General features: G+C 33.7%; 3 protein-coding genes across 3 annotated transcripts; 2 read left to right on the top strand and 1 right to left on the bottom strand.

The window, feature by feature from the left end:
- Positions 1 to 187: 187 nt before the first annotated feature.
- TRIADDRAFT_56780 (uncharacterized protein) lies at positions 188 to 4,325 on the bottom strand (the record flags this gene model as incomplete). Its single annotated transcript, XM_002112560.1, has 12 exons — positions 188 to 435; positions 542 to 703; positions 794 to 881; positions 960 to 1,205; positions 1,291 to 1,364; positions 1,506 to 1,584; positions 1,689 to 1,796; positions 1,884 to 1,997; positions 2,105 to 2,335; positions 2,562 to 2,821; positions 3,883 to 3,948; positions 4,268 to 4,325. The coding sequence occupies 12 exons, from the start codon at positions 4,323 to 4,325 to the stop codon at positions 188 to 190; spliced, it is 1,734 nt and encodes a 577-aa protein (XP_002112596.1).
- Positions 4,326 to 9,104: 4,779 nt separating this feature from the next.
- Positions 9,105 to 11,493, top strand: TRIADDRAFT_56779 (uncharacterized protein; the record flags this gene model as incomplete). The annotated part of the gene is made up of 9 exons (XM_002113005.1): positions 9,105 to 9,194; positions 9,308 to 9,421; positions 9,638 to 9,745; positions 9,871 to 9,935; positions 10,040 to 10,148; positions 10,288 to 10,397; positions 10,572 to 10,776; positions 10,973 to 11,035; positions 11,278 to 11,493. 9 exons carry the CDS (start codon positions 9,105 to 9,107, stop codon positions 11,491 to 11,493), a joined length of 1,080 nt encoding a protein of 359 aa, XP_002113041.1.
- Positions 11,494 to 18,561: 7,068 nt separating this feature from the next.
- On the top strand, positions 18,562 to 23,478 carry TRIADDRAFT_56778 (uncharacterized protein; the record flags this gene model as incomplete). The annotated part of the gene is made up of 10 exons (XM_002113004.1): positions 18,562 to 18,630; positions 20,555 to 20,833; positions 21,233 to 21,343; positions 21,502 to 21,554; positions 21,652 to 21,757; positions 21,952 to 22,061; positions 22,134 to 22,326; positions 22,469 to 22,531; positions 22,994 to 23,161; positions 23,350 to 23,478. The coding sequence occupies 10 exons, from the start codon at positions 18,562 to 18,564 to the stop codon at positions 23,476 to 23,478; spliced, it is 1,281 nt and encodes a 426-aa protein (XP_002113040.1).
- Between the last annotated feature and the right edge of the window lie 1,016 nt (positions 23,479 to 24,494).

The raw sequence follows: 24,494 nt of genomic DNA, 5'->3' as shown, positions 1-24,494 counted from the left end.
AAAATCTTTTGCCGTTATCTTAAAATAGATATTTGAAATTTCCTATAAATGTTTAAAACTTAAGTAATCAAAAGTCCACTCGTACGGACGCTTTACTTACAAGTACTGAATCTAGCTAAGACCTCTGTACAATCACGTAACATTAACTCATATAACTTAAAGTACTGAATAAAACTCCCTTTCAATTTTAAGGGTGCTCAAACGCTAATGTGCCCTGAGCTTTACTGCTAGTAAACAGCGCAGAAAGTGCTAAGGGTCCTACGTTGCTGTTATACGACGACGCTACGTCTTCGGGATCAGATTCAGATGACGAAGTTTCAGTCATCAGACTACCTTGTCGTCGCGTAGGAGCGAACCGGACGACTGGGCGCGAAGGCAGATCTTTATCATTTATCATGGCTGGGAAAAACGTCCCAGTTAAACGTTTATCGATTTCTAAAAGTTAAAATACATTGGTAGGTACAATTAGTAATTAATTAACGGCATCACACGACGCACAATATCGTTTCCCTGGATGATCATTAATATTATTATAAATTACCTTCACTAAGAGTTGCTTCCTTACTTAAATAACCATTTTCCGACACTTTCTGCCGGCACTCTTCCTTCCGCAGGTCTTCTAGTCTACTTTTCGCTTTATGACTACCAGCGCAAGTTGCTTTCCTATATAATGATATAGCTTTTGCTTTATCTACTTTCAGACCTGGAGGTGGTGTAGAACAAAGATACAATAAATCAATTATCATAGTACTGTACAAGCCAAGCAGATTTTTGCGTATTCTATTTACAGTACCTCCAAGACCATTTTCATAGTATTTACCAAGATTGGTTATAGCTCGCACATATCCGCTATCAACGCATGTCTCATACAACTTTCTTGCCTGTACAATCGTAGATAATGCATAATTGAATAAAATAGGATACCCAAAATTTTGAATAATTTAACGAGTCTCACTAACTTCGGTTAAGTCAACTTCTACACCAACACCTTTTTCATAACAGATAGCAAGGTAATATTGCGCTTTAACGTCCTTAAACATAAGATTAGCGACAAATATATAGGTCAGAGTCAATTGAGAGGAATTTCTCAGCATACTAATAGTTACCAATTGATCTGCAGCCATTTTAAAATATTTAACAGCAAGTTCATCGTTTCCTTTGTAATTTCTTCGTTTCAAATAATACTGCCCAAGATAGTATTGAGCCTATGCCAACATAATTTAAAAAGGCACTTTACTAAAGAAGGACAGGCAGCAAATAGTGCGAAGTATTTATAGCTAAATCGCTTACAGAAGCAATTCCTTGGCCAGCAGAATCTTTCAAGAGTTTTATGCCCTGTGTCATACTTTGCTGGCTGTTACCATCTGATGAAAAACACATATGCAATTCAAGTAGCAGTTAGTCAAACAATTTACAATTACTGTACAAGATATACTAGTCCTTAAAGTGAAACTGGACAAAAAAACTTGGATTTTGTAAATTTTATAATTAGTTCTGCTTCTTACTTTCCATTAGATGAATTCCATAATTATACTGGGCTAATGGATGACCTTGCAATGCTGCTCTTTCGTAAAAATCAACAGCCTAATAAGAATGCATGAAAATTACCATTATGATAAGATAGCCAAATGATTACTTCTACGTTCTTTCTAGACCCAGAAATTTTAGTTAAATGATGATTAACTAACCATTTCAATATTTCTTCCAACCCCGTAGCCATGATGGTAGCACAAGCCCATGTTATACTGGGCTTTACTGTAACCTTGGCTACTAGATTCCCTAAAAAATTCTACAGCCTTGAAAATGCAACAGGAATGTATTGAGATAAGATCTAGTCATTCGTTCCCTGCTACAAAGTTAAAGAGTTGTTACTGAATAGTAACCTTTTTATGTTGACCACTTCGTTGCAACAGTATTGCTAGAGCATTTTGACTTGCAGCAGAAGAGTTCTTCATGGATGAGGAAAATTTTCGCATAGCTGCCTCTAAAGAATCCGTCTAGACAGATGAGAAGTATGGCATTATTAAACACTCGTAAGTCAAAAAGTTGACCAATGCTGGGGCGTGCAAAAAGAAACAGTACTAGCTGGTCCTCTTGAACTCACCAGCTTTTTATCGCCAAGATTACTTGTTGATTTCGAAGATTCTTGATCGTCACTGGATAAACTTGTTGGAATATTTGCCGGTAGGACAGAAAGTGTCGCTGCCCTACCAGGTGAAAGACTGCCAAGAGCATGTAGAACTCTACAAAAAGCTATAGCAGAAAGTGATAGCGATGTTCGCTCATCGTTTTTGGATGTATGCTGCATCAATGCATTAGTAACGACGGCAGCCCCCTATGAATAAGAATAGAAGTTTATTCAATTAAATTCTCATATTTTTCTTGTTTTTATCTTTATTTTAACTGGTAAATTAAGACATTAAGATTGCCCTATACATACTATGAAGCCATCATATCCTTGTACAGTAAGTTTTCGAACAAAATATACTATGCGACAATGCAGAGCTATCTTCTACAGTACAACACATCTACGGATATCAAGTACTTTGCAGTTGACTCACCGTCCAAGTGAAAGCTCCAGCAATTTCATCACCGATTTTACTTTGTTCTGACTGGCGAAAATTCTCGTCGGAAGATAAACGATCATTCGGTAAGGGTTGAGGAGAATACGTAAAGTTGGTGCCCAGAAAATTTTTAATGCTGTCTTCTACACGACCTTTGACTGACTTTAACAGATCAAACGATTTCTGACATTGTTCATTCTCGGTAAAATACTTGAAAGCTGGATATAAACGTTCAGATGAATCCCGTTGCGATGAATCTGATTGGAAGTACGATGATCGTTGGGTATAGACCTGACTGATGCAGCGCTTGTTGGCGGAAATAACTATGAGAAGTGAAGCTTAATTATACATCATGTAGACGATAAAAGTTAGCTACCAAGGCAACTGTAGTACAGAATGGTTTCGACTGTTATTCATGCAATAGCGCGTCAATGAATATTTTGGGTACATTACAGTAGCAATCAAGATCTTTATCAAGAATCTTACTTTTATTGAGACTGGTTAGAAAAGACATTTTCTCAGCAAGTCCAAGATGGCGTCAGTTATAAAATTCTTCAAATAATTTTGGTAGCGTAAGCAATTCTCGTATTTGACGTTGTCTTGCAAAAACTTCCGAGTGGAGGATATTGTTACAGCATCTGACAACAGGATCGCTCTTATTCTTGGTTGCAATTGGATTGTAGAATGATTGTACGTATAGTCTCCACAATGTGGTGTATTGCAATTGAGTTTAGGGTACAGGTAATGAATAATGTCTGCCAATTGAAATTGTATGCTAAAAATGATACCAACATGAGCAGATTTTAAAAAATACGTAGTTGTTGATTTAAATAGATACGCATCCATGAGAACCAGATCTTATTCTAATGAATACATATTGTAAAACAACATTATCATTCTGGCTACTAGCACATTACTGCTGTATCCTATATTAGTGCTAGTCGATGAAGACAGGGAGGATGTACATACTCGTACGCACGTTCACCTTGTCCTCTGCTTTACAAGTACTCGTAAGATATTGTTATTGAATTATTTTCTACCTTAATGACGACATTGCACAACGACTGAAGGTTAATGATATTTAAGATGGTAAGTACAAGTTAAAATTTAGAATTCCAAATCACTTGCAATCAATCAATGACTATCGTAGAAATGACGAAGCAGATGTTTGCAACGATTGGCATTGACGGCGCTATCCTAACTTGATACTCAGCATCAAGACAAGTCAACACAAGCACTTTGACTGCTATTTATGGCACTACTATTACGATACTGCAAGATTGGATGATCGATTCTATCGGGTTGGCCGTGATGTTACCTTGGTATAAAATACTCACATTATGCTGAAGAACAACTCCACAATCTGTCGTCATCCATTTGCCGTCTAGACCAAAATTGAAAACAACAACACGATAGACATTTTGCAAGCAGAACCTCGAGGGCTACACCATGACATCACTGCAAGGCCAAGAGCACGTTATGCTGTATGATTGGCGGCTAGGTACAGTACTGTGTACAGTAGAACATCCTGCAGGTTGGGGATACTCTACTGTACTGTGCTCACCATTTGACGTGATATTGAAGCTGGATTGCGCACAAGCTTTACGCAGAAGTTGCATCATCTTTCATGGATTTGTACCGCATTGAGCGACTTCCAATTCCCTGGCATGGAAGTAAAAGCAGACAGGAAATGCACAGCTAACCTAGAATACACGGTGGAATATCAGAACTATATTCAGTACAATCGCTTCTTGTATCCATGCTGTGCTCCTATCTTACTAATGATCGTTATTCGAGGATATTGTACGCACGTACGAGCAATCATTAGTTCAATTGATGTTATTTCCTGGATCGTAGAAGCACACGGACTACAAATTTACCTATCTTACTAATCATCGTTATTTGAGGATATTGTACGCACGTACGAGCAATTATTAGTTCAATTGATGTTATTTTCTGGATCGTAGAAGCACACGGTCACGGACTACAAATTTACCTATCTTACTAATCATCGTTATTTGAGGATATTGTACGCACGTACGAGCAATCATTAGTTCAATTGATGTTATTTCCAGGATCGTAGAAGCACACGGACTACAAATTTACCTAAAGTCAAATCATTTCAGAATCGGTGTTCATGAAGTTTGGAGGTATGCATGTCCACTGTGCAATAGTTGCTGGTCACTCCTACTGTCTTCAACGCCTGTATTTTTTTATTGAACGTACCATCATAACTGCACTCGTAGACTGCAGTGTTTGCTTTTTGTTGAGCAAGCAAAGAGAGAGAGAGAGAGAGAGGGAAGCGAAATCGTCCTCCTCGATCAGCCATAACGACAAACCCTTTTTGCTGGTCATTTCCACTCCCCTGTCAGTCTGTACGTCTGTACCTGTACACAAGTACTATAAGCTACTATAACGATCGATGACAATCAATTGACCAGCCAACTACGTTAGTCAGCTGCCCCTGTAATCAAAGATGTCTTTCTGCTTATAGACTGTAGACCAGAGAGAGAGTTATTTTAGAGAAGAGAACTTTATTACCCTAAGTCAGTCAGGTACAAGTAGAGAGAGAGAGATAGACTGCTATACTGTTCTAGTTGAATTACGTTATTGTTACGTTTCTGTACGCATTATCATCAGCGATCAATGTTAGTAATCGAAGCACCTGTTTAGTGTTCACAATCAGTTCAGTTCGACATCCCAGATTACTATAATATACTGTACAGTTAGGTCTACAGCATTATATACTCAAATTTCTCCTGAAGAGGATACTACTCATTTACAATAATAAAAATGAAATAAATAAAGATACGTTATAGTGTAGGATATCGAAAACTTCGAATAAAAATCGAATCAGACTACTATTGTTAGTGATTATGCATGCGTATATTATTTGCAGTGCGATGTTAGCTCGTTTCTCTATAGAGAATTTCCTATGCATTCCATCATCAACTCAGTTAGCTTCAATATGGACTTTCAGGTGATTATTCGCTACACAAATGTTTTAATTTTACTTCTTTGCTAAATTGTTCGTCATAATCTACAATAGTAAGTAACAATACTGTATACTATACAGCCTGAGATTGAAGAAAATACGGGTACATGGTACAATGCTGCAGCCCTTGGACAGAAAATCATAGCACTGTTTTAGGGCGAATTTGAGACAGTCCCATATTAACGTAAGCGCAAGGATCGGATGAGGGATGCATCACCAAGGTAGAATATCATGTTATCCAACCTTAAGATTGCGGCAATGGAAGAGATTTCAGGCTTTCATACCGTTGTAGGACAGATATACCCTTAGTTAGACGTAGGGATGAACAAGGCAACTAGCTGAATGCTGTACGTGTGTTGTAATTGTATTGCTTGCCCAATGTCTGTACAGCATTGCAGAAATAATACAAGCAGATACGACGTAGTTATCATTTCCATCATTGCATAACCATACACGCATAAAACAGAGACCTAGACAGTAAGATGCATATACGGGTACAACAGGCAATGACCTGCTTCTTGAACAAAAATGGTCAATTTTCATGAATCCTTTTTGTAGGAATTGGAAGAAGGTTGATTTTTTTCATGGACTAATGTCTGAATAGTTCATCTATTTAAAATCTTCAACCATCTCATGAAACAAGGGATAGATGGCCGATGTCTATCCTATTTGGTTGATACGAGAGCGATTACAATAAATTGAAAAGAATAAGATCACATAGCACATCTCTAAAATCAATCTTATACGCCTACTTACATACATCCTAGTTGAATAAGAATACTAAAACGTTGGCTTTACTAGACTATTTAACTACCAATTGAAAACAAAGTCATCGTATTACAAATCTCCCAAACTGTTCTTATGTATGTTGCTATAATTTATTTAGAATGACATTAAAATTAATACTAGCATACTAACTTCCAACCGATTCAACGGGAAGCTATCACATTACACATATTTAAAACCTGTACAGTACATTGCTATATTCTAGAATAAGAACACCAGAGAGTTTATACTGCCCATACTAAATTCCAGCCGATTAAAAGGAAAGTCTACATACTACACTTTTCTAAAAACTATCCTTCAAGCTGCTCTACTCTAGTTGTAAAAACACGAGAGACCAAATGCTAGCATCCTTAATTTGAACCGATCAATAGCAAAAGCATCACATTTTATGCATTTCTAAGTAAATGTCCTTCATGTTACACTATTTTAAAAAACTATCCTTCAAGCTGCTCTACTCTAGTTGTAAAAACACGAGAGACCAAATGCTAGCATCCTTAATTTGAACCGATCAATAGCAAAAGCATCACATTTTATGCATTTCTAAGTAAATGTCCTTCATGTTGCACTATTTTAGTTATAATGAAGCGCGCAAGAGCGAAAGCTAATACTACTATACTGACTTTTAATCGATTGGAAAGAAAACCATCACGTCGCACATATCTGAAATCTGCCATATATGTTACTATATTGTAGTTAGAATAACACTAACGAGTTAATACTACCGTACTATATTAAATTTCAATCGATTGAAATTGGAAATCATAATATTGAAAATATTGAAAATCGATCATCTAGTTTGATACATTCCTAACATCATAACGCTAAAGAATTAGCACTACTATCGTTGTTGATTTAGCTCAATTATACAATCAACTCAAATAATTAGTGCCACCAATCAGGATATCTGTTTACTTATCAAGCCCAAATGGAAGTCGTAAATTACTAATAGAAGTAACAGTATCTCATTAACGTCAGAAATAAGTTAATTAACTATTTGTACTACTTAGTTCAATTTAATCCAATAATTCCGCCACGTGATACCAATCAAAGCATTGGTATGCAATAGTAGAATCTAAAATCCTGTAAATTATCTTATTGTCGTTGCAGTGTCTAATACTGTTCTAATTAGAATAATTTTTCGTTAAGCTATACGTCTAACCATCACGTCATCTATAATTTCTGCGTGTTTTTCATTTTCCTTCAAAAAGTTTCCTCTTTCATGAATTAGATATTGGTTAAGCTTTGGCAGTAGTTAAGCTGAAATTCCAGAAACAACGCGTAAGTTTCCTAACGATAATAATCAGATGAAATAACTAGTTGCTGTCGCATTAAAATGTAACCAAGAGAAAAGTAAATCACTTTCATCTTATCATAACTATAATTAATTAATGGTTTGAATGTAAGCCTTTTAACTTGGCGTATCAAACGTTTGATCCATATACGATAATAGCAATCGTTATCAATTCCCAAGCAATTAGTTACTCTTATAAATAATCAATGTAAAGTAGAATCTCAATTAATTAATGACAGTTTTGAAGATTGAAAGGATTTGATTCACTGGTAGATTGAAAGCTATTAAAAACATTTTTAGAGTTGTATTTTTCAACCCATTTAATCAACGAGCATATAGAACATGGCCTACCACAGCCTAGGTAGTTTTCCAGTAGATTATCACTAAAAGAATTAATTTACTATTAAAATAGTGAACTTGTAATTTATTTAAAGATTTTATCATTTATTAACTAGTTATCAATTACCGATAGACCTTCATAAATCTCGGAATAAATACCCAATTTATTGTTTTTATTAACGTAAGGGATTGCTACAGGATAGAATAATGTTGTAAAGCAACTTTGACTTTATCCTGGACGTCTAAAATGTATTCCCTATTAATCGCCTGCTATGTATTCATATTTTATGCGTTGCCTTGAATTCAATAATAATTATATAATCAATCATTATTTCTAGCAGCTTCTAGTTAACTAGATGAATAGGGAAGGCTTTGACAGCAATAAATCAGTAATTACAAGGCATATACTATCTTCATCAAATCGCATTACCCGTTGATGATAGTAATTAAACTATTACTTATATAAGATGTCTGTAAATGATCATCCACGTTTCTAAATATTATATCAATTTACTATACCAAATCTAATTATAGAAATAGTAGCATCAACGCACGTTTAAACATATTTTTAACTCTCGTTTATTTACTCAATCAGATTTGTAAAATTTTAATGAAACCTTAGCAGCTGTACATTATGAGTAAATAACCATGAAAAATATTATCTTCCGCATCTCTTATTACAGAATGAATTGAACTACCGTATGCATTTGTTAGAAATTCACAATATTTCCAACGATATTACGGGATGTTATAGCCATCATCATAAATTGGATGAGAAATTTTAATGCCAGCTGGCACTTTTAGTAGCACGAAATATTAATTATTTCACGTGTAAAGTACATTTTATTTCGAAATAGATTCATTTACAAGATATCTTTTTCCAATCAATGATATTCTTCTTTTCATTATCTACCACTCTATATGATGTTCTATTTTTGCTTTGGAATTTAAACTGATATTTCAATTATTTTTTACACTTCATTTCCCCGTATCTTCTGTGATGATTTATAGCACTTTTATCCTACGGTGTAATCCATAATCATTTACACAGTTTATCATTTCTTTATGCTTTACGGCCTAGGTTAACTTCAGTATTATTATCCTAGTTATATTCGTATAAGATACCGCAATGTCTCTGAATCCAATCAATAAAAGCGTCTTTGACGGCCTTGATGAACCTAAATCAGAATCAGGATGCACTTACTGCTGTTGGACTTGTGTAAGACTGAAACTGACTATTTATTTTATGAACATCAATTCAATCAATTTAATGATGAAAATTGGCTTAACTTAATGTCACAATAGTAAAGTATTTTTATATGATTTAATCAGAATGAAGATAAAGATGAAACCATTAGGTTATTAAGCGGTGGTGAAGACTTTTTCGGTCGCCGTCGTGGTTTAACAAGATATGATGTTAAAGATGAAGAATTACCACCTAAAGATGTAAGTTATTCTGACTTGTTTCACTGGCTATTATTCTGTTGAAACACTGCCATCGATCATAATGGCATAAAGAATGTATCTTTTAATATTGCTATTTTGTTATCAACTGTAGCAGCAAGGCATTTCATAATTAATGATTTACGTCTGCTCCTTTCTGAGCCCATATACTATAAATCAAAATAAATCCTATTTCTAACTATGAAATTATTGCATTAGGTTGTATCAGACACATTAAAGAAATCTCTAGGCGCTGGCTATTTTGGAACAATCCATGATTTGCCTTACGATGAAGATCACTATATATTTAAGTCCTGGGATTTAAATGTAAGCCACCAATCTTTTATTATACTTCTATTATTATCGTAATTATTACTACCGTCATTCACTTTTAACTTTTATATTCCTGCTTCATATTCACGTTTAATGAGATCATTTAAATTATTTTCAAGGTTATACCATTTGATCATGAATCTAATAAAGATGAAATAAAACAAAGTGTCGATAAGCTGAAAAGGTGACTTATATAGCTAAAATTGATATGATCGTGTGATTTCTTGCATATTCCACATGTCATCTATTAGTCTTTGCTTACTATTCCAATTTCTTGTATTCTCATAGCTTCCACTTTGATCATCTGGTTGAAATATTTGCATATTACCGTGATTTTGAATTCCATGGCGTACTAGAAGAATATTGCTCAAGTAGTTTATATAAACGCATAAAATCGGTACGACTAAACTAGTAATGGAAATATATTAAACTTTCCTTTAATACAAATACAAGAACGATATTTCCCGCTTTCTTTATGTTTTGCTGGAGTATTTTTGGGATAATAAGGTTAAAATTGATATTTTCTACTTAAATAGAGAGATGATCAAATTCTAACATGCCTTCAAAGATTCTCCATTTTAAATGAAATTTTAGATGGCCTTCACTATCTGCATAGTAATAAAATTGTTCATAACAATTTAACAAGGTAAAGACAAATGAGAAACATAACATTAGTTTATGGCTAGTAATTATTTGAAAGATTTAACTATGGCATTGTTCTCGATAAGTTATATATTCATCCAAGGAATCTTGTAAACTTTGAACTCTTATCTGCTCGTTAATCTTAATTTGATTAGTACTTCTTATTAATCAATACTAGTCGGAATGTTCTTCTTAATGGTTCCTCTTACATTACCACAAAGCTAAGCCATGGTGGCTACTATAGTTTATTACCCTATGTTAATAAGGGTATGAAAGATTGTGATGAAGATACACTAGCAAAGCAAGGGAAACTTGGATACATTTCCACTCAAGCTTTCGATGGCAAAGTGATTTCATCAAATGATGTTTATAGCTTTGGTGCAGTAAGTTATTTCTAGATACTTATAAAATCATATGTGAATAGTCAGGTTAAAGATTTAATAGTACTAAAGTGTTTAATCGAAATTTTCCTTTAAAGCGTTTTCATATTTTCGCGCTAAGAAAGTTACAAAATTGATATTACTTATTCATAACTCTTCCTTAAACTCTAATGGCCTATTTTATAATCTTCCACGTAAGATTTTAATTGTCATGATTAGTGGCGATGAACCATATTTGCCTGATGATGATCCACAATATACAGTAAGTCGTCGTTTGTATCCTTGCAGATGCAAATTTAAATATTCGCTTGCTTAATTGATTTCTATTTTAAAATTTTGCATGAATCGTGAAGAAGTATACTTACAATTCATATAATTTATTGTGGTTTAAAACAGTCTATGTGTAATCGGCTTATAATAAATGTCCTTGTGCTATTTGTGATATATGCATTAAAATATAGTTGATGTCAAAGTGATCACTTGTAATTTTATGCTCTGCTCTAGCGTGATTTATTATCGGATCATCAGCAATGGAATAATTGGAGATTGAAAGATAGTAAAATTAAATGGGCAAAAAGAAAATTTACAGTAACTAAAAGAACTTTTCGAAGAGATTTACTTTCTTTGGCCAATTATTGTTTACATGATGACGATCTAGAGAGACCAAGTTTAGACTGGGTATACACGTATATACCAATTAAGAATATTTTAGAGCAATAATTCTCTAAATTTATAGATGGCTCTATAAATTATATTGACTAACTATGTTTTCCATTTCTTGATCATTAATTGTTGATTATAGATAAAAATGCAATTTAATAGATTGAAGAAAATTTATTTCAAAAAGAATTAGCCTTAAACTCGGTAACCTAAATTAAATTATAGTAAATTTTTTATTATTTTTCTTCTAATTAAGTTAAATTATATCCCAGAAGCAAACAGTTTGATCTTATTTAAGCCTTTCTGTATAAACCACTACTTTGCAAACTAAAATATACGTTGGCGAACCTTTTAAGGATTAAAAAATTAACTATGATGCTTTTCACTATCCAGTACTTTTATTTTTAAAATTTGACTATGTTAATAATAGAATGACGGCTATGACATGCTAAAGTAAATTGAAGATTGTAAGTTTATTTAATTTTAATCTAACTTATGTCAAACAATGGAATATTGCAGAGATTTGAAAGAATTCAAGAATGATTACGAAGTTGATTGCAAATTCAATTCCATCTAGGCATAACCAGAGTAGTGGCTAAATGAAAGCACAAACTATAAGGATACTAATGTCAGTAAATAAAAAATTGCGGAGTATATACCTAATTCGGCATTTCTCAAGCTTTAATTATCCTATTCCACTTTCCCATTTACTACCACCTATATTACCAATAAAGTGATTGGCTTAGCGAAAGATATGCCAGTTCTAGATCAAAGCTATATCATAGTAACGGTTTCTTTCCTATCATCTATTACTAGTATCATTTAGTAAACTGTAACATTTTTATGATATAAACGTTAAGCATATCGGCAATTTACCGATAGTTTAAAATTTCAAACATAAGATACTAACGTGGATATCAGAATAAATAGCAACTACATAAATTCATTCATGATAGTTGGAGATGCTGCCCCAGACCTGTAAACTGTTGTTAATTACCATTCTAACTTATTCGTAGGTTGTAATTCAAATTCACCTCGCTGGAACTTATATCCAGATAAAAAATATGCAATAGAGTAATAGCTCTATGAATAATTTTACTGATGTTTGCGATACAGTTCTCTCGTATTATTCTGCTATATACTTCTTCAAAAACTTTCTGCAATTTATATATTATGGTCTCTGTCAATAATATCCAGTTTACTTGTATAAATGATGGTATTTATTGTCATCATTTCTACTATGATACTGTATAATAATGTAGACTTAAATTGATATATTATTGCTGAGATTTTAAATTCCGAAAGTAATAAAGTATGAAATATGTAAAATAATCTTATGGCTATTTACAATGTATTTCAATATATTTTAGTGGTGTATACTTCTGTAAATACTTGCTGCAATAGATGTAGCATGATATCTATCGCCAAGATAGTTTCCCGGCCATTTAAGAAAGACATTCTTGATGAATGATTGTAACTTAGAGATAAATATCGACCAAAATTTTAGCATTAATCTTTGTTTTAAACAGTCAAAAATAGGATAACTTATTAGAGTAGATTTGTGAGATTCGATATGCGATAAAATTAGATTAGAAAGTACTGTACAAGTACTACATATATAGCATTTACTCAAATTACTGGAGTAGACTTACGAAATTTAGCATTGGGCTTCATTTGCTTTCATGATATTGTAATGGGCGTATATTATCATGAAACTTATTCAAATTGTTGAGGTAAACTTATAGTACAGTATTTAGTCTTGGATGTCATTATTGGAAAGTACTTTACAATGCTCTAATCTCCCAGAAATTTGTGAAACTAAAATACTACGAAAACAGTAAAAAATGCTACTACTAAAAGATATTTGAACAAAGTTGCATAGATAACCTGGCAATTATATGAAGTTTTACAATTATTCCTGTACTTTGAGCTGTCTTCCTGCTTTAATCGATGCCTTAATATATATATAATACTATCGCTTCGGTTATAGTGAGGCAAATTTAGTTAAAGTGCTAAATTGTTGGCAAATGCTAGGATCATATTTAAGCGGTACCTTTTATATTCTCTTAAAATTCTTCAAGTACATCATTCTTCAAGTGGCCGAATCCGAACCAATTCTAGGAAATTGTCCTAGTGCTGTAGAAAATTGTATAGGAAGGCTAATTTTTGCGTACCGCTTTTGATTACTATTTTGAATCGACAGTATGCGTATTGCAATTAATTAAAATCTATATGTATATCTGATGTAATAATTCAAAATTGTTTTATGTGTACGAATACTGTAGCAGAATGTTATTGTAGCCATCATCCAAACATATTTACACTTGCACACCTTTAATATTTGAAACATTACTACAACGGTAGCTTTGTAGTCGTTACGGTTGTCAGTTGATAATTTGTTCCTCTTCCTAAAGTTATCCATATTCGTTAGATGTAAATTGGAATTTATTACTCAATTGATAGCAATAATTCGAGATTTCTGAATATTCTATCGATATCCATTAACGTACTCTGGCTGTCTAGGTAGATATTACACGTCATAGGTGAATACACAAGAGGCTAGTTTATATTGCTAATAATAATATCAAAGAAAATGGAATGGATAGAATTGTAGATACGATACTGTGTTAGCTCATTAGGCAATGCAGTTGTAGCATATGGAAAGAATAGTAACAGTTTTACTGCATATTTATTCTAGAAACGATTTAAGCTAAGCGCGCAAGTTTGCAGCTTGGATTTTAAGACATTTTTATTGGAATTCTACAGTAATTTTAGCAAGTTCTATATCTACTGCAGTTGAACTGTGTCAACAGAAGGCACCAAGACTACATTTTCGACTGCTAGTTCACTCTACTTCGCTTTTTAATTATAATTAAGTATTGAGTATATTCTGCTTAATAATATTCACTTGCTACTGTATGCACAATTAATTGATTCCATCAAAACATGTTATGCCGAAAGACAATACTACCCATTAATCCCTTTGATACTGTATGCATGAATATATTATACCATAGTTGCTGAGTAATGCAATCTAGCAATAACAATTCGGTTCTTGTCCGTACACGTATAATAATTATGTAGTCATCTCCTGTGCATCAATATTGTGGCGTGTCCTAGCTGCAGCGTATATATACATGTCATTAAAACTAAACTAATATCGGCAGCTACAACTTAATAAACTCTTCCAGTCGGCCTATCTACGCGTCGAAGGATAGATCGATTCGGCCAGATTGGTCTCAATCTAGACGGCATGCTAACGATATCGTAATAGCATACAGCAATAGATCAAAGTAGCTTAATTATTCGATATCAATGTTGGCCATTCGCCCTTGCCCACCATAGGAAATCGAGCTGATGAAATCGGCTAGCGCTCACTTTACTGTATTCCCAATTATCTGAAACAAGCTGCTTTCCTCTCTACGTTAAGAAATAAGATGAAATCATTAGGCGCTAACTTGTTGCAAGTTATCATATGACTATCATGTTATTACTAAATTATCACGTGACAAAGTGGATCCGCGATCATTAATTTAATTTAATTAATTTAACCATTATAATCATGATTGCAGATTAATCAATAAATGGAAGAATAATATTGTAGATGCAGGGATGAACAATGTCCACGTTGAAAAGAATTACAAAATATTAACATCGATTGGTTGCTACATTTCATAACAACTATTATCATCAACAAAAGTTGTATAGTATCGCGGCGATCTGCCACTAGGTCTTTCAAAAGGCGCTAATATGTCAACATGTTCAAGGAGATGGAAAACAGTCAATAATGTAATCAAACACGAAAAAACACCATTTTCCTCTTCAAGTTTTTACATCGATTCTATATATATTGCTTTTCTTTCAAGTAAACGTTGATAAGCTCTTCGGAACTCAACTATTGCAATATTCATGAAATTGCTGTTGATGTCGAACAATTTCAAATGGCGCAGTGCACGTTAGGGACGAATGTAGACAAGCGATGATAGAATGCGCTCGCAGTAGCTGTGTACAATTAATAGAACACGGAGAAGCTTGATCGATTGGGAAATTAAACATGTTATCCAGTACTGCGTCATTAGCAGAAAGAAACTTAAGAAAGAAATTCCAGTTGAGCATTTGCCTTTAGGCTTTATTAGTTATTCCAATGGCATGATGTATAGGTGGTAGACAGCGTTCGCATAGCAAATTACGTCATGTTAACGTAAAACAATACACAAATAATTTAATTTTTCAATTCTGATGATCAAAGCATTGCCGCTGCTATTTCTATCATAACAGAGGAGAGAATCTAGCTCGAATGATAGAATTATCGATGCCTCGATTTTGCAGGGTGCATCATCTGTGTAGAGCCAAGATAACTCGCTGTAACTCTCTTTTGGAATTAATAAATTTCCTTTGCAGATCGTGGCCGTAGTTTGCACGTGTACAGATTAAAATGGCCCAAGGAGAATGTGGCCATAATTTAATTTAAATGGCACATCAGTAGAGTGTGGCCGCAATTTAAATGGCCCTAATCAAACATGACTATGATTGAAATGATCCAAGTACTGCAGATGATGGTTATGATTTAAGTTTCCCAAGTAAAATGTTACCACGATTTAAATAGTCAACGTAAAGTATGGCGATGATTTAAGCGGCCCAAATAAAATGCGGCCACGATTGATTGCTTACTCAATGCACAGTAATCGTCTTGAAATCAATCATTGGATCACGCCATTCTTGTGTACAAGCTGATTAATGTACTCTTCAGTTCCATGGTACAGCAGAAACCATCCCTTTTTAAGGATCATTTGTTAGAGAATAAACTGCCATACTGTTCACTATCAATGCACTATATATTCTACAGCAAGTAGGAGGAGTTTAATGGCATTGCTAATTAAAAGAAATGTTTATGCTTTAATCTTAATTGATGATAATAAATGCTTACGGATAATAATTTTAACCGAAACTAAAATGCCATGCACTATCCATATGCAATCTATAAAAGAAGTTGAATGACAAGGTTGATAGACTCCATTAATTTGTAATGCTTTTAATTCGAATAGGAGAGTAATAAGGGATAATTGAATTAAGTTCATTTTCATGCAGCCATTAGCAAAGGATCGCAAGGCTGTTGTTGCAAATATACAGTCACTACCTGTAGCTCAGTAGGTTATCATGAGCTAAATGAGCCGTTAATGATATCCATGATGATGTTGCTAGGTGGTTTTTCAGTAATATTATGGATGGATACAACGGTGCCATGACGATGTCGATGGGACGAATAGGATTATAGATTTTAGACTGGACACGAAGGCACGTATCGAACACTTGGCAATCTAGTATCGCTGCGGGAATATTTACCCTCCAGCTTTCAAATCAATCACAAGAACTAATTAATTGAATTAATTAATCCATCGCGGGGCTAAGCACATCTTGCAGCGAACTTACTCTGTCATAACGTCATTTTCCTCATCCATTTTGTTGATCGATTGCCAATTGATTGATTGATCGATCAAGGAAAAAATTATTCCTCTACGTTGGATGAGCCCATCCTTAAATCAGAGTCAAGCGTGGACAGCATAGCATGCGCAACGATGGAGGAATAGGTCATGGTAGCAAATCATCGGCTAGAAATTGCGTTGACAAAGTAAGACAAGAAAGGCTCCTCTTGCCTCTGTAAAATTCCATTTTGTCATTATTGTTGATTTCTACCTATTTATATACGGACTATTGAAAGAAAAATAATGACAACTACAGTAGTAAAATTAAAAATAGAGTTGAGGAATAGCTCATGGTAGCAAATCATCGGCTAGAAATTGCGTTGACAAAGACAAAAATGGCTCCTCTTGCCTCCGTAAAATTCCGTTTTATCATTATTGTTGATTTCTACCTATTTATTTACGGACTATTGAAAGAAAAATAATAACAACTACTGTAGTAAAATTAAAAATGGGGTTTTAGCCTGATGAAACTGACTATAGTGATATCATTTTCTACAGTCTGTTCGATTGCAGTAAATAGAAAGCAGTTAGTCGATGATGGCTGCAACAAAGTCACGTTGGAAGAGAAAATGAGCTCATTATTATTGCAAAATATCCGATCGTAGTCGAGTTCTTTCTTTTCTTGTTCTAGCGGTGAGCTTAGATTCATAACAATGTCTAATTGCAGTATAGTAGTAGATTTTTTGCTCGGATAAAAACAGTTCATCGTTACCTAATTTTGAATTAGATTATATAGAAAATAGTACGTGCATGACGAGCTATAACGACAGTATAATGGAATAGGTCAGGTTGGAAGAGAAAATTAAATTATTACTATTGCAATATATCCGATCGTAATTGAGTTCTTTCTTCTCTTGTTCTGTCGATGAGCTCAGCTTAATCACAATGACCAATTGCAGTAGTAGAATGTTTGTTGTGATGAAAATAGTTCATGGCTGTCTGATCGGTAGAGCATCTAAATTTGAATCGGATTATACTCGTATATAGCAAACAGTATTTCGATGATGAGCCACCACTTATAATGTGACAAGACAGGTTGGAAGAGAAAATTAAATCGTTTCTGTTCTGAAATATCCGATCGCAATTGAGTTCTTTCTTCTCTTGTTCTATCGATGAGCTCAGGTTAATAATATTGACAAATTGCAGTATATTCTGTCGTAGAATTTTTATTGTGATGAAAATAGTTCATCGTTACCTGATCGGCACAGCATCTCATTTCGAATTAGATTATGTCGAAAATGGTATGTCGATGATGAGCTGCAACTACAGTACAACGTAACAAGTCATATCGGAAAAAATTAAATTATTGCTCTTACAAAAATATCCGATCATAGTCTTGTTCTTTCTTCTCTTGTTCTGTCGATGAGCTCTGATCCATTACAAATTGCAAAATCGAACTTCTTGTTCCGTTGAAAACAATTTGTAGTTTTCTATTTTTGAATTAGATTATATAGCAACGCAGTTATCTATCTATGATGGCTATGTTGTACAAGAAAATTAGATTATTTACTGTTACAAAATGTCCGATCATAGTCAAGTTTTTTCTTCTCCTGATAATTAGCTCAGGTTAATAACGTGATGAACCTTTTCTAAACATGAATCTCATTTTTTCCAGGGGAGACTCAGCAATTCATAAATAATCCACATGGATGATAGCGATCAAGTTCAAGAGCAAGGCTCCGTTTTCTGCTGCTGTTTTACTCTATCCAATAAGGTAACTTTGATAAGCACCTTGAAGTATGACTACTGAGCTAGAAGAGAATACTGTAGGATATTTTTCTGCCTTTATTGATTGATTTAATGAATACGCCATTGAAATACTCGTATGCTGACCTTTGTGCAGTATGCTATGGCTATAGGATATCATTTCCTTGCAGGCCAGATACTTTATGGATGCCAACAGCAGATTGTGCCATGATGGCGCTATCGTAATAAAAGAATGAAATTTAATCATGACATGTCGTGATTACCCTTCCATAGGGCAAGCACATTGCTCTGCCTATGGCGCAGTAGAGTAATCTCTTTGCAGTACAGGCTTAAGTCAATAATTAAATAATTATTTAAGAGTATATAATTAATCGATGTTATTGATATCAGCAAATTGCTCCTTAAGTACTTTGGCAGATTGCTATCGAAAAGTAATTGACAAGTGTATTATCGTACTTTATGCTATACGAGCAAGTTAATGCCTTGGCTAGCAAATGATTCTGTTTAATTGTAAACGTGAGATTAAATGATAGAACTTACTGTTGTTTCGTCGAAAAAGAATGATCTTGCTAAAGGCCACCGTTTATTAATTGTCAAAAGAGAGCGATTGCAAATTGATATCACGTCAAAATGGGCACTTCCAGAGAGTTCATCAAATATAAGACTTACAACAGTAGGAAAAATTTTGTGATGTAGTACTACTGTAAATTGTACTAAGATTGCCTGCTGCAATAGGAAGAATTCTCGAATGTTGTCAATAGTTGTTCATTGAATAAGACCTGCTACAGTAGAAAGAATTCTCTTGCTAGAAGCCGTAATTCTACATTTTACCAAGATAGCAAATTGTAATGCGCTATCTACAGCACGTCGATAAATCGTTCCAAGCTACTGCAGAAAATGATTAATCATTCCCCTCTACGCCGCAGCCTTCAAACTCAATACTTTACTTACAGTAGAATAGGTAATGCTTATAATAATGGGTTGCTTTAAATTCATTGGTATATTCTTTGGGAAAGTGATTTCATAACAATTTTTTGCCATTCTCAGTAGAACATAGCAATGCTCATATTTTATTCTTTTCGATCAATACTGTACTGAGAATGGACTACTGTAACTCTGATATTATTAGGTTGTGCATCAAACTTTCTGCCATTAATACTGCATTATCATACAACGTATTCTAAAATTCAATCAATTCTTCTTCTTAAACTCGTTACAAAATACTACAGCTAAACGATATATTCAGAGACCAGTAAAAGAGAGCACTATTTACTTTGAGCAACACGTATAAGTCGATCTTTTAGACTTTCTACTAATTTAGAATGCTTGTAGCTCTTCGTTCAGATAGGATCAAGGAAATGTCCTCCATCAAAGTCTTTGATTTCAGTCATCCGCACAAAATCTAACCTTATCTTACTTGAGCCTGATGTTGAAAATCTTGGCATTACTACAGTATTGATAATTAATGTAAACTACTTTCAAGAGATTAGTGATATAATGTAGCTTAACGTAGATCAAAGTGAGTATCATCAGCGAACATGACTTGAAATGGACTAATAGTTTAGAGATTTGATCATCGATTCCTTAAGCCTGTTCTGTGCACTCGTAAATTGCATTCTGGTTGGAAGCAGTTTGAGCCCATGAAATTGTTGAATTATACACAATAGCTCACTGAATCTGCCTTATCCTAGTCTTGGATCATTTCATTTAATCAGCGTACCTTATCTTAATCTTAGATTTCTAGAAAGAACAGTTGCAGTAGTCATAAAGGTGGAAAAGTTCTTGTGTACAGCCTATTCTGCGTGTTGTTCAATAGCAATCTGATCAAAAGCAATTTGGGCACGATTTTACTGAATCATAGACAGGGTCTTATTTAATCTACCTTATCCTTCTACAGTATTAACTTGACGATCAATCCATTTATATTATAGAATCCTGAGCAAATTGGTGAAAGAACCAGACTATTGACTGCTCAACCTGTACCCTCCAATCTTCTTGGACAAAATGAAAATAATCAGGAAAAGAATGATCCCGCTACGTTAGAAAATACCTCTCCGGAAAATCCATCTCTATCAACTCATCATAGCAGAACTAGCGATGAATCAGTCACCACTGCTTCTTCTAGAAGTTCATCTCTATCTCAGATCTCAGATCGTCTAGATGGTCAGATCGAGACTAGAGAAGAAATAAATAACGTTAGCCTGTTTAAGGTTAGTAAGAATTTCATCTTCAACGAAAAGATGGGAAATACAACGGTCGAGATTTGCCTGCGAGTATTTCCTATCGTATTCTCCTATTATATAGAGCCAGTGTTTGTCATTCAAAACTGATTACTCGTTATAATTATGCATGATCTCAATTTGATTTGCAAAACTTCTGACCAATTTGACGTGTATCTTGACATAATTATTGAGAAAGATATTGAGTCACTGTGCACTAATTTCAAAAACTCTCTTGAAGCAATTAGATTATATAGTATCAACATATTTACCGTACAGCATCATCTTAGCTACTCAACTCATAAATAACCGAAAGAATAATCTTCATCTTATCATTTTAAATATCACCATGATGGTATTTAAGGGTAATCGGTTAAACTCTCTTTCCAGTTGATTCTTGACGCCCTTAAATTACCACAAAATGAAGGCTACTTTGGTAAAACTTGTACTGGTATTGAACATCGTAATCGACGTTATGTATTTAAGCAATGGAATTATCAGGTTGTAAAGAAGTAACTCAGCTGTTGAAATGCAATTCTAATTACTTATAGCCATGTATTCATACCTGAATTATCCAATAGAGTAATAAATAGACCATCGACTTAGAGACATTCATTTGGTTTGTAATAACACAAATTTTTACCGTGCTAATTCTTCAGATTGTTCTTAAAGCGAAGCAACCACTTGAAGAAGGTGCAAGGATTTTAGCAGGGTAACCTCATTTATAGATAGATTTACTATTGCTATCAGGCATTTCGAATTAAAATTTAAACATTAAAGATGTTCATAACTATTTTTCGTGATTGAAGATTAAAACATAGGAATGTAATCAAGGTGCTAGGATTTTATAAAGAACTGAATGGAGTTTTAGAGGAATGGGGTGTTGAAAGTTTAAGTGATCGAATGATGGAAACGGTAAATAATAGCTTTTTTATATCGTTCCAGTCGCGCAATAAATGTTATCTACTGAAAGCTTTTCTTCATCTAGCAATCAATATTAATATATTTAGATGATAGTTGAGGCGAAAGACTATTCGCTAGACTTCTATTGGAATTCATTTTTTTATCTGAACTTATATTTAAATTATGCTCTACATTGTACATTATAGGACAACAGTAGGGTATTAGAATGCTTTCAACGCCACAAAATACTTTGTGATGTTGTGGAAGGATTATATTACTTACACTCAAAATCAGTAGTTCATAACAATTTAACTGGGTAAATATTGAAAAATAGCATAACAGTTACTTGTACCTCACACCGATTAACTCTCTTCGCCTTCTTTTCTAGCAATAATATAATTATAACTAAGGATGGGACAGCTAAAGTAGCTCATGGTGGCTATTACACAGTCTTTCCTAAAGCAAAGTCCAGTATCAATTTGGATAGTTTTAAAAATTTTCGTCATAAACTTGGTTACTACAGTTCTAGGGCATTAGGAGGAATACCTGAAATACCCAATGATATTTTCAGTTTAGGAGCTGTAAGTCATACAGAATTCTTTAAATTTACTATTTTGGATTGTGTGCTAGAAAAGGTATCGCAAAATGGTACTTGTCAATATGGTGACAAAGGAGAATATGTGTTGTAAGAAATATTGATAGCTGTCAATTTTCGTCTTGAAGGTTATTTTATTACTTGTGACTGGCAAGGAACCATATGGTGAAAACGATGAATACGTATTTGCTGTAAGTTGCTCTCCAAACCGAACAGATTTACTTCTGTAATCTAGATAGATCGAATATCGTATACTAAGCTTCAGACAACGTTGTCTAGATTATATTGGTAAATAATTCTTCAAAGCATTCTGGAATTGAAATTGTCAATCAGTTAATGATATTGCTTCGTACTTTGCCCTCTTACTCTTTATTCTTACCCTTACGCCTTTAAATTTCTGTCATTTCACTTGCTAATGAACTGACATAAACTAAATTAATTTTATGGTGCGAAATTATACGATTTAAATATACCTCACAGCTGAACCATTGCTCTTTCCATGTGCATACTGTATTGACAATAGCATAGTTGTAAAATTTAGTTTACTTTAGTCAAACCAATGATTATGATTACATTCGTATACAGACCAGTAGATTATACTTTAATGCAACGTCATTGAATGATACACTGATTAATTATAATTGATTGTATAGAAATTTTTACTTGAGGATACGTCGAAATGGCATAAATTAAAAGATGAAAGAATAGTATGGGTAAAGAGACGATCTCAGTTTTCCAGTAAGACATTCAGGAAGGCCTTGCTTAAAATTGCTAAAGATTGCATGAAAGAGAAAACTAACGATAGACCGACCTTAAATAAGGTTTGACATGCTATAGAATTTTAAAATGTACAGTTTTATTATACCCGATTTAATTCCGCGTAATTGCCATTGCAGTCTTTAATAGCTATTTTGATAATACAAGTATTAGCTCTGCTGATGTTGATTGTAAGTATCGTAGGAGCTTTGTTATCTTATGACATGCTACTTTGTGTAACCATCTTGAATAGATTAAAGGCAAGCTAGAGCGCTATAAGACAGCGTATTTTACCTTTGATTATAATATTCCAAATGAACACATAGAAAGCGGCGAAGATAATAAAGATGAAGAGAGTGATACATCGTCTTGTACTTTTTAAAAATTTAAATGTTATATGAAAATATTGGACCTGATATACTTATACAAAACCTTTCCTTATGTCCTTGAAAATGGACAACATTGAATTTATAGAATAGATACATAAAGTAAACTCCAAAACAATTGTTTTAAGTAATGTTATCTAATAGCTCTACTGGCATCCTTTCAAGTGAAATCTAAACAACAGTATGCTATCCAATTCACGATTCAGTAAATATTTCGTTCTTTGTTCCTTCGATTACGCTATTTGTGCCTTCATGGTAAAAAGAAGTCTTTTGATCTCGGCACGATAAATTCTATAAAGTTATACAATGTACACAGCACATTTCCTGGAAAACTGCGCTGGCTACAGAATATTTATCTGCGATACATGAAGTAACAATACCGTTGGATAATTTTTTTCATCTTTAGCACCCGCATTGTTAAGGTCTGATTTTTGATTAGCAGGCATTTGTTGCATACGTATTCATATATTATAGGTAATGGTAATGTTTCAAGTATGCATTCTTTGCCATAATGCAGGTGCTGATATAAAATTATACTATTTAAACAACATCCTGATATTATCCATTTCGTTAATACTTGTAGAAGATTGTAAAAAATGCTACATGTAGCAGAAAGCTGGCTAAATTTTTGGAGCCTAATATAAAGCCAGCTTTCTATCTCTATGCATATAATTTCAAAAAATCAGAATTTCTACGTATTCTTCCTTATTGATAGCTCTAGAATAGTCCATTTGCGAAGAAATGGTATTGCTACATCAGAAGCTGATCGTTTTGAGTACCGCTTGTATTTTTTAAATGGATGGCGTGTAACTTTGATCTTCAACTGTAATATCTATATTCGCAGTTCTATCTATCTATCCTTTATTTACCATTTCTAGGAATAAAAGTTATTATAACTAAAAATTTCACGTATTCATTAGTGTGCTGCCTACATATTTAACTTTTCTGTCCTAATAATTTTCGAAGTAATACCGAAGCTATTGCAGTGCTGCACAATTTGAGCCTATTAATT

Source organism: Trichoplax adhaerens, genomic scaffold (assembly GCF_000150275.1).
Source record: "Trichoplax adhaerens TRIADscaffold_5 genomic scaffold, whole genome shotgun sequence".
Taxonomy (NCBI): Eukaryota; Metazoa; Placozoa; class Uniplacotomia; order Trichoplacea; family Trichoplacidae; genus Trichoplax; species Trichoplax adhaerens.
This window is presented reverse-complemented; position numbering and strand designations above follow the sequence as displayed.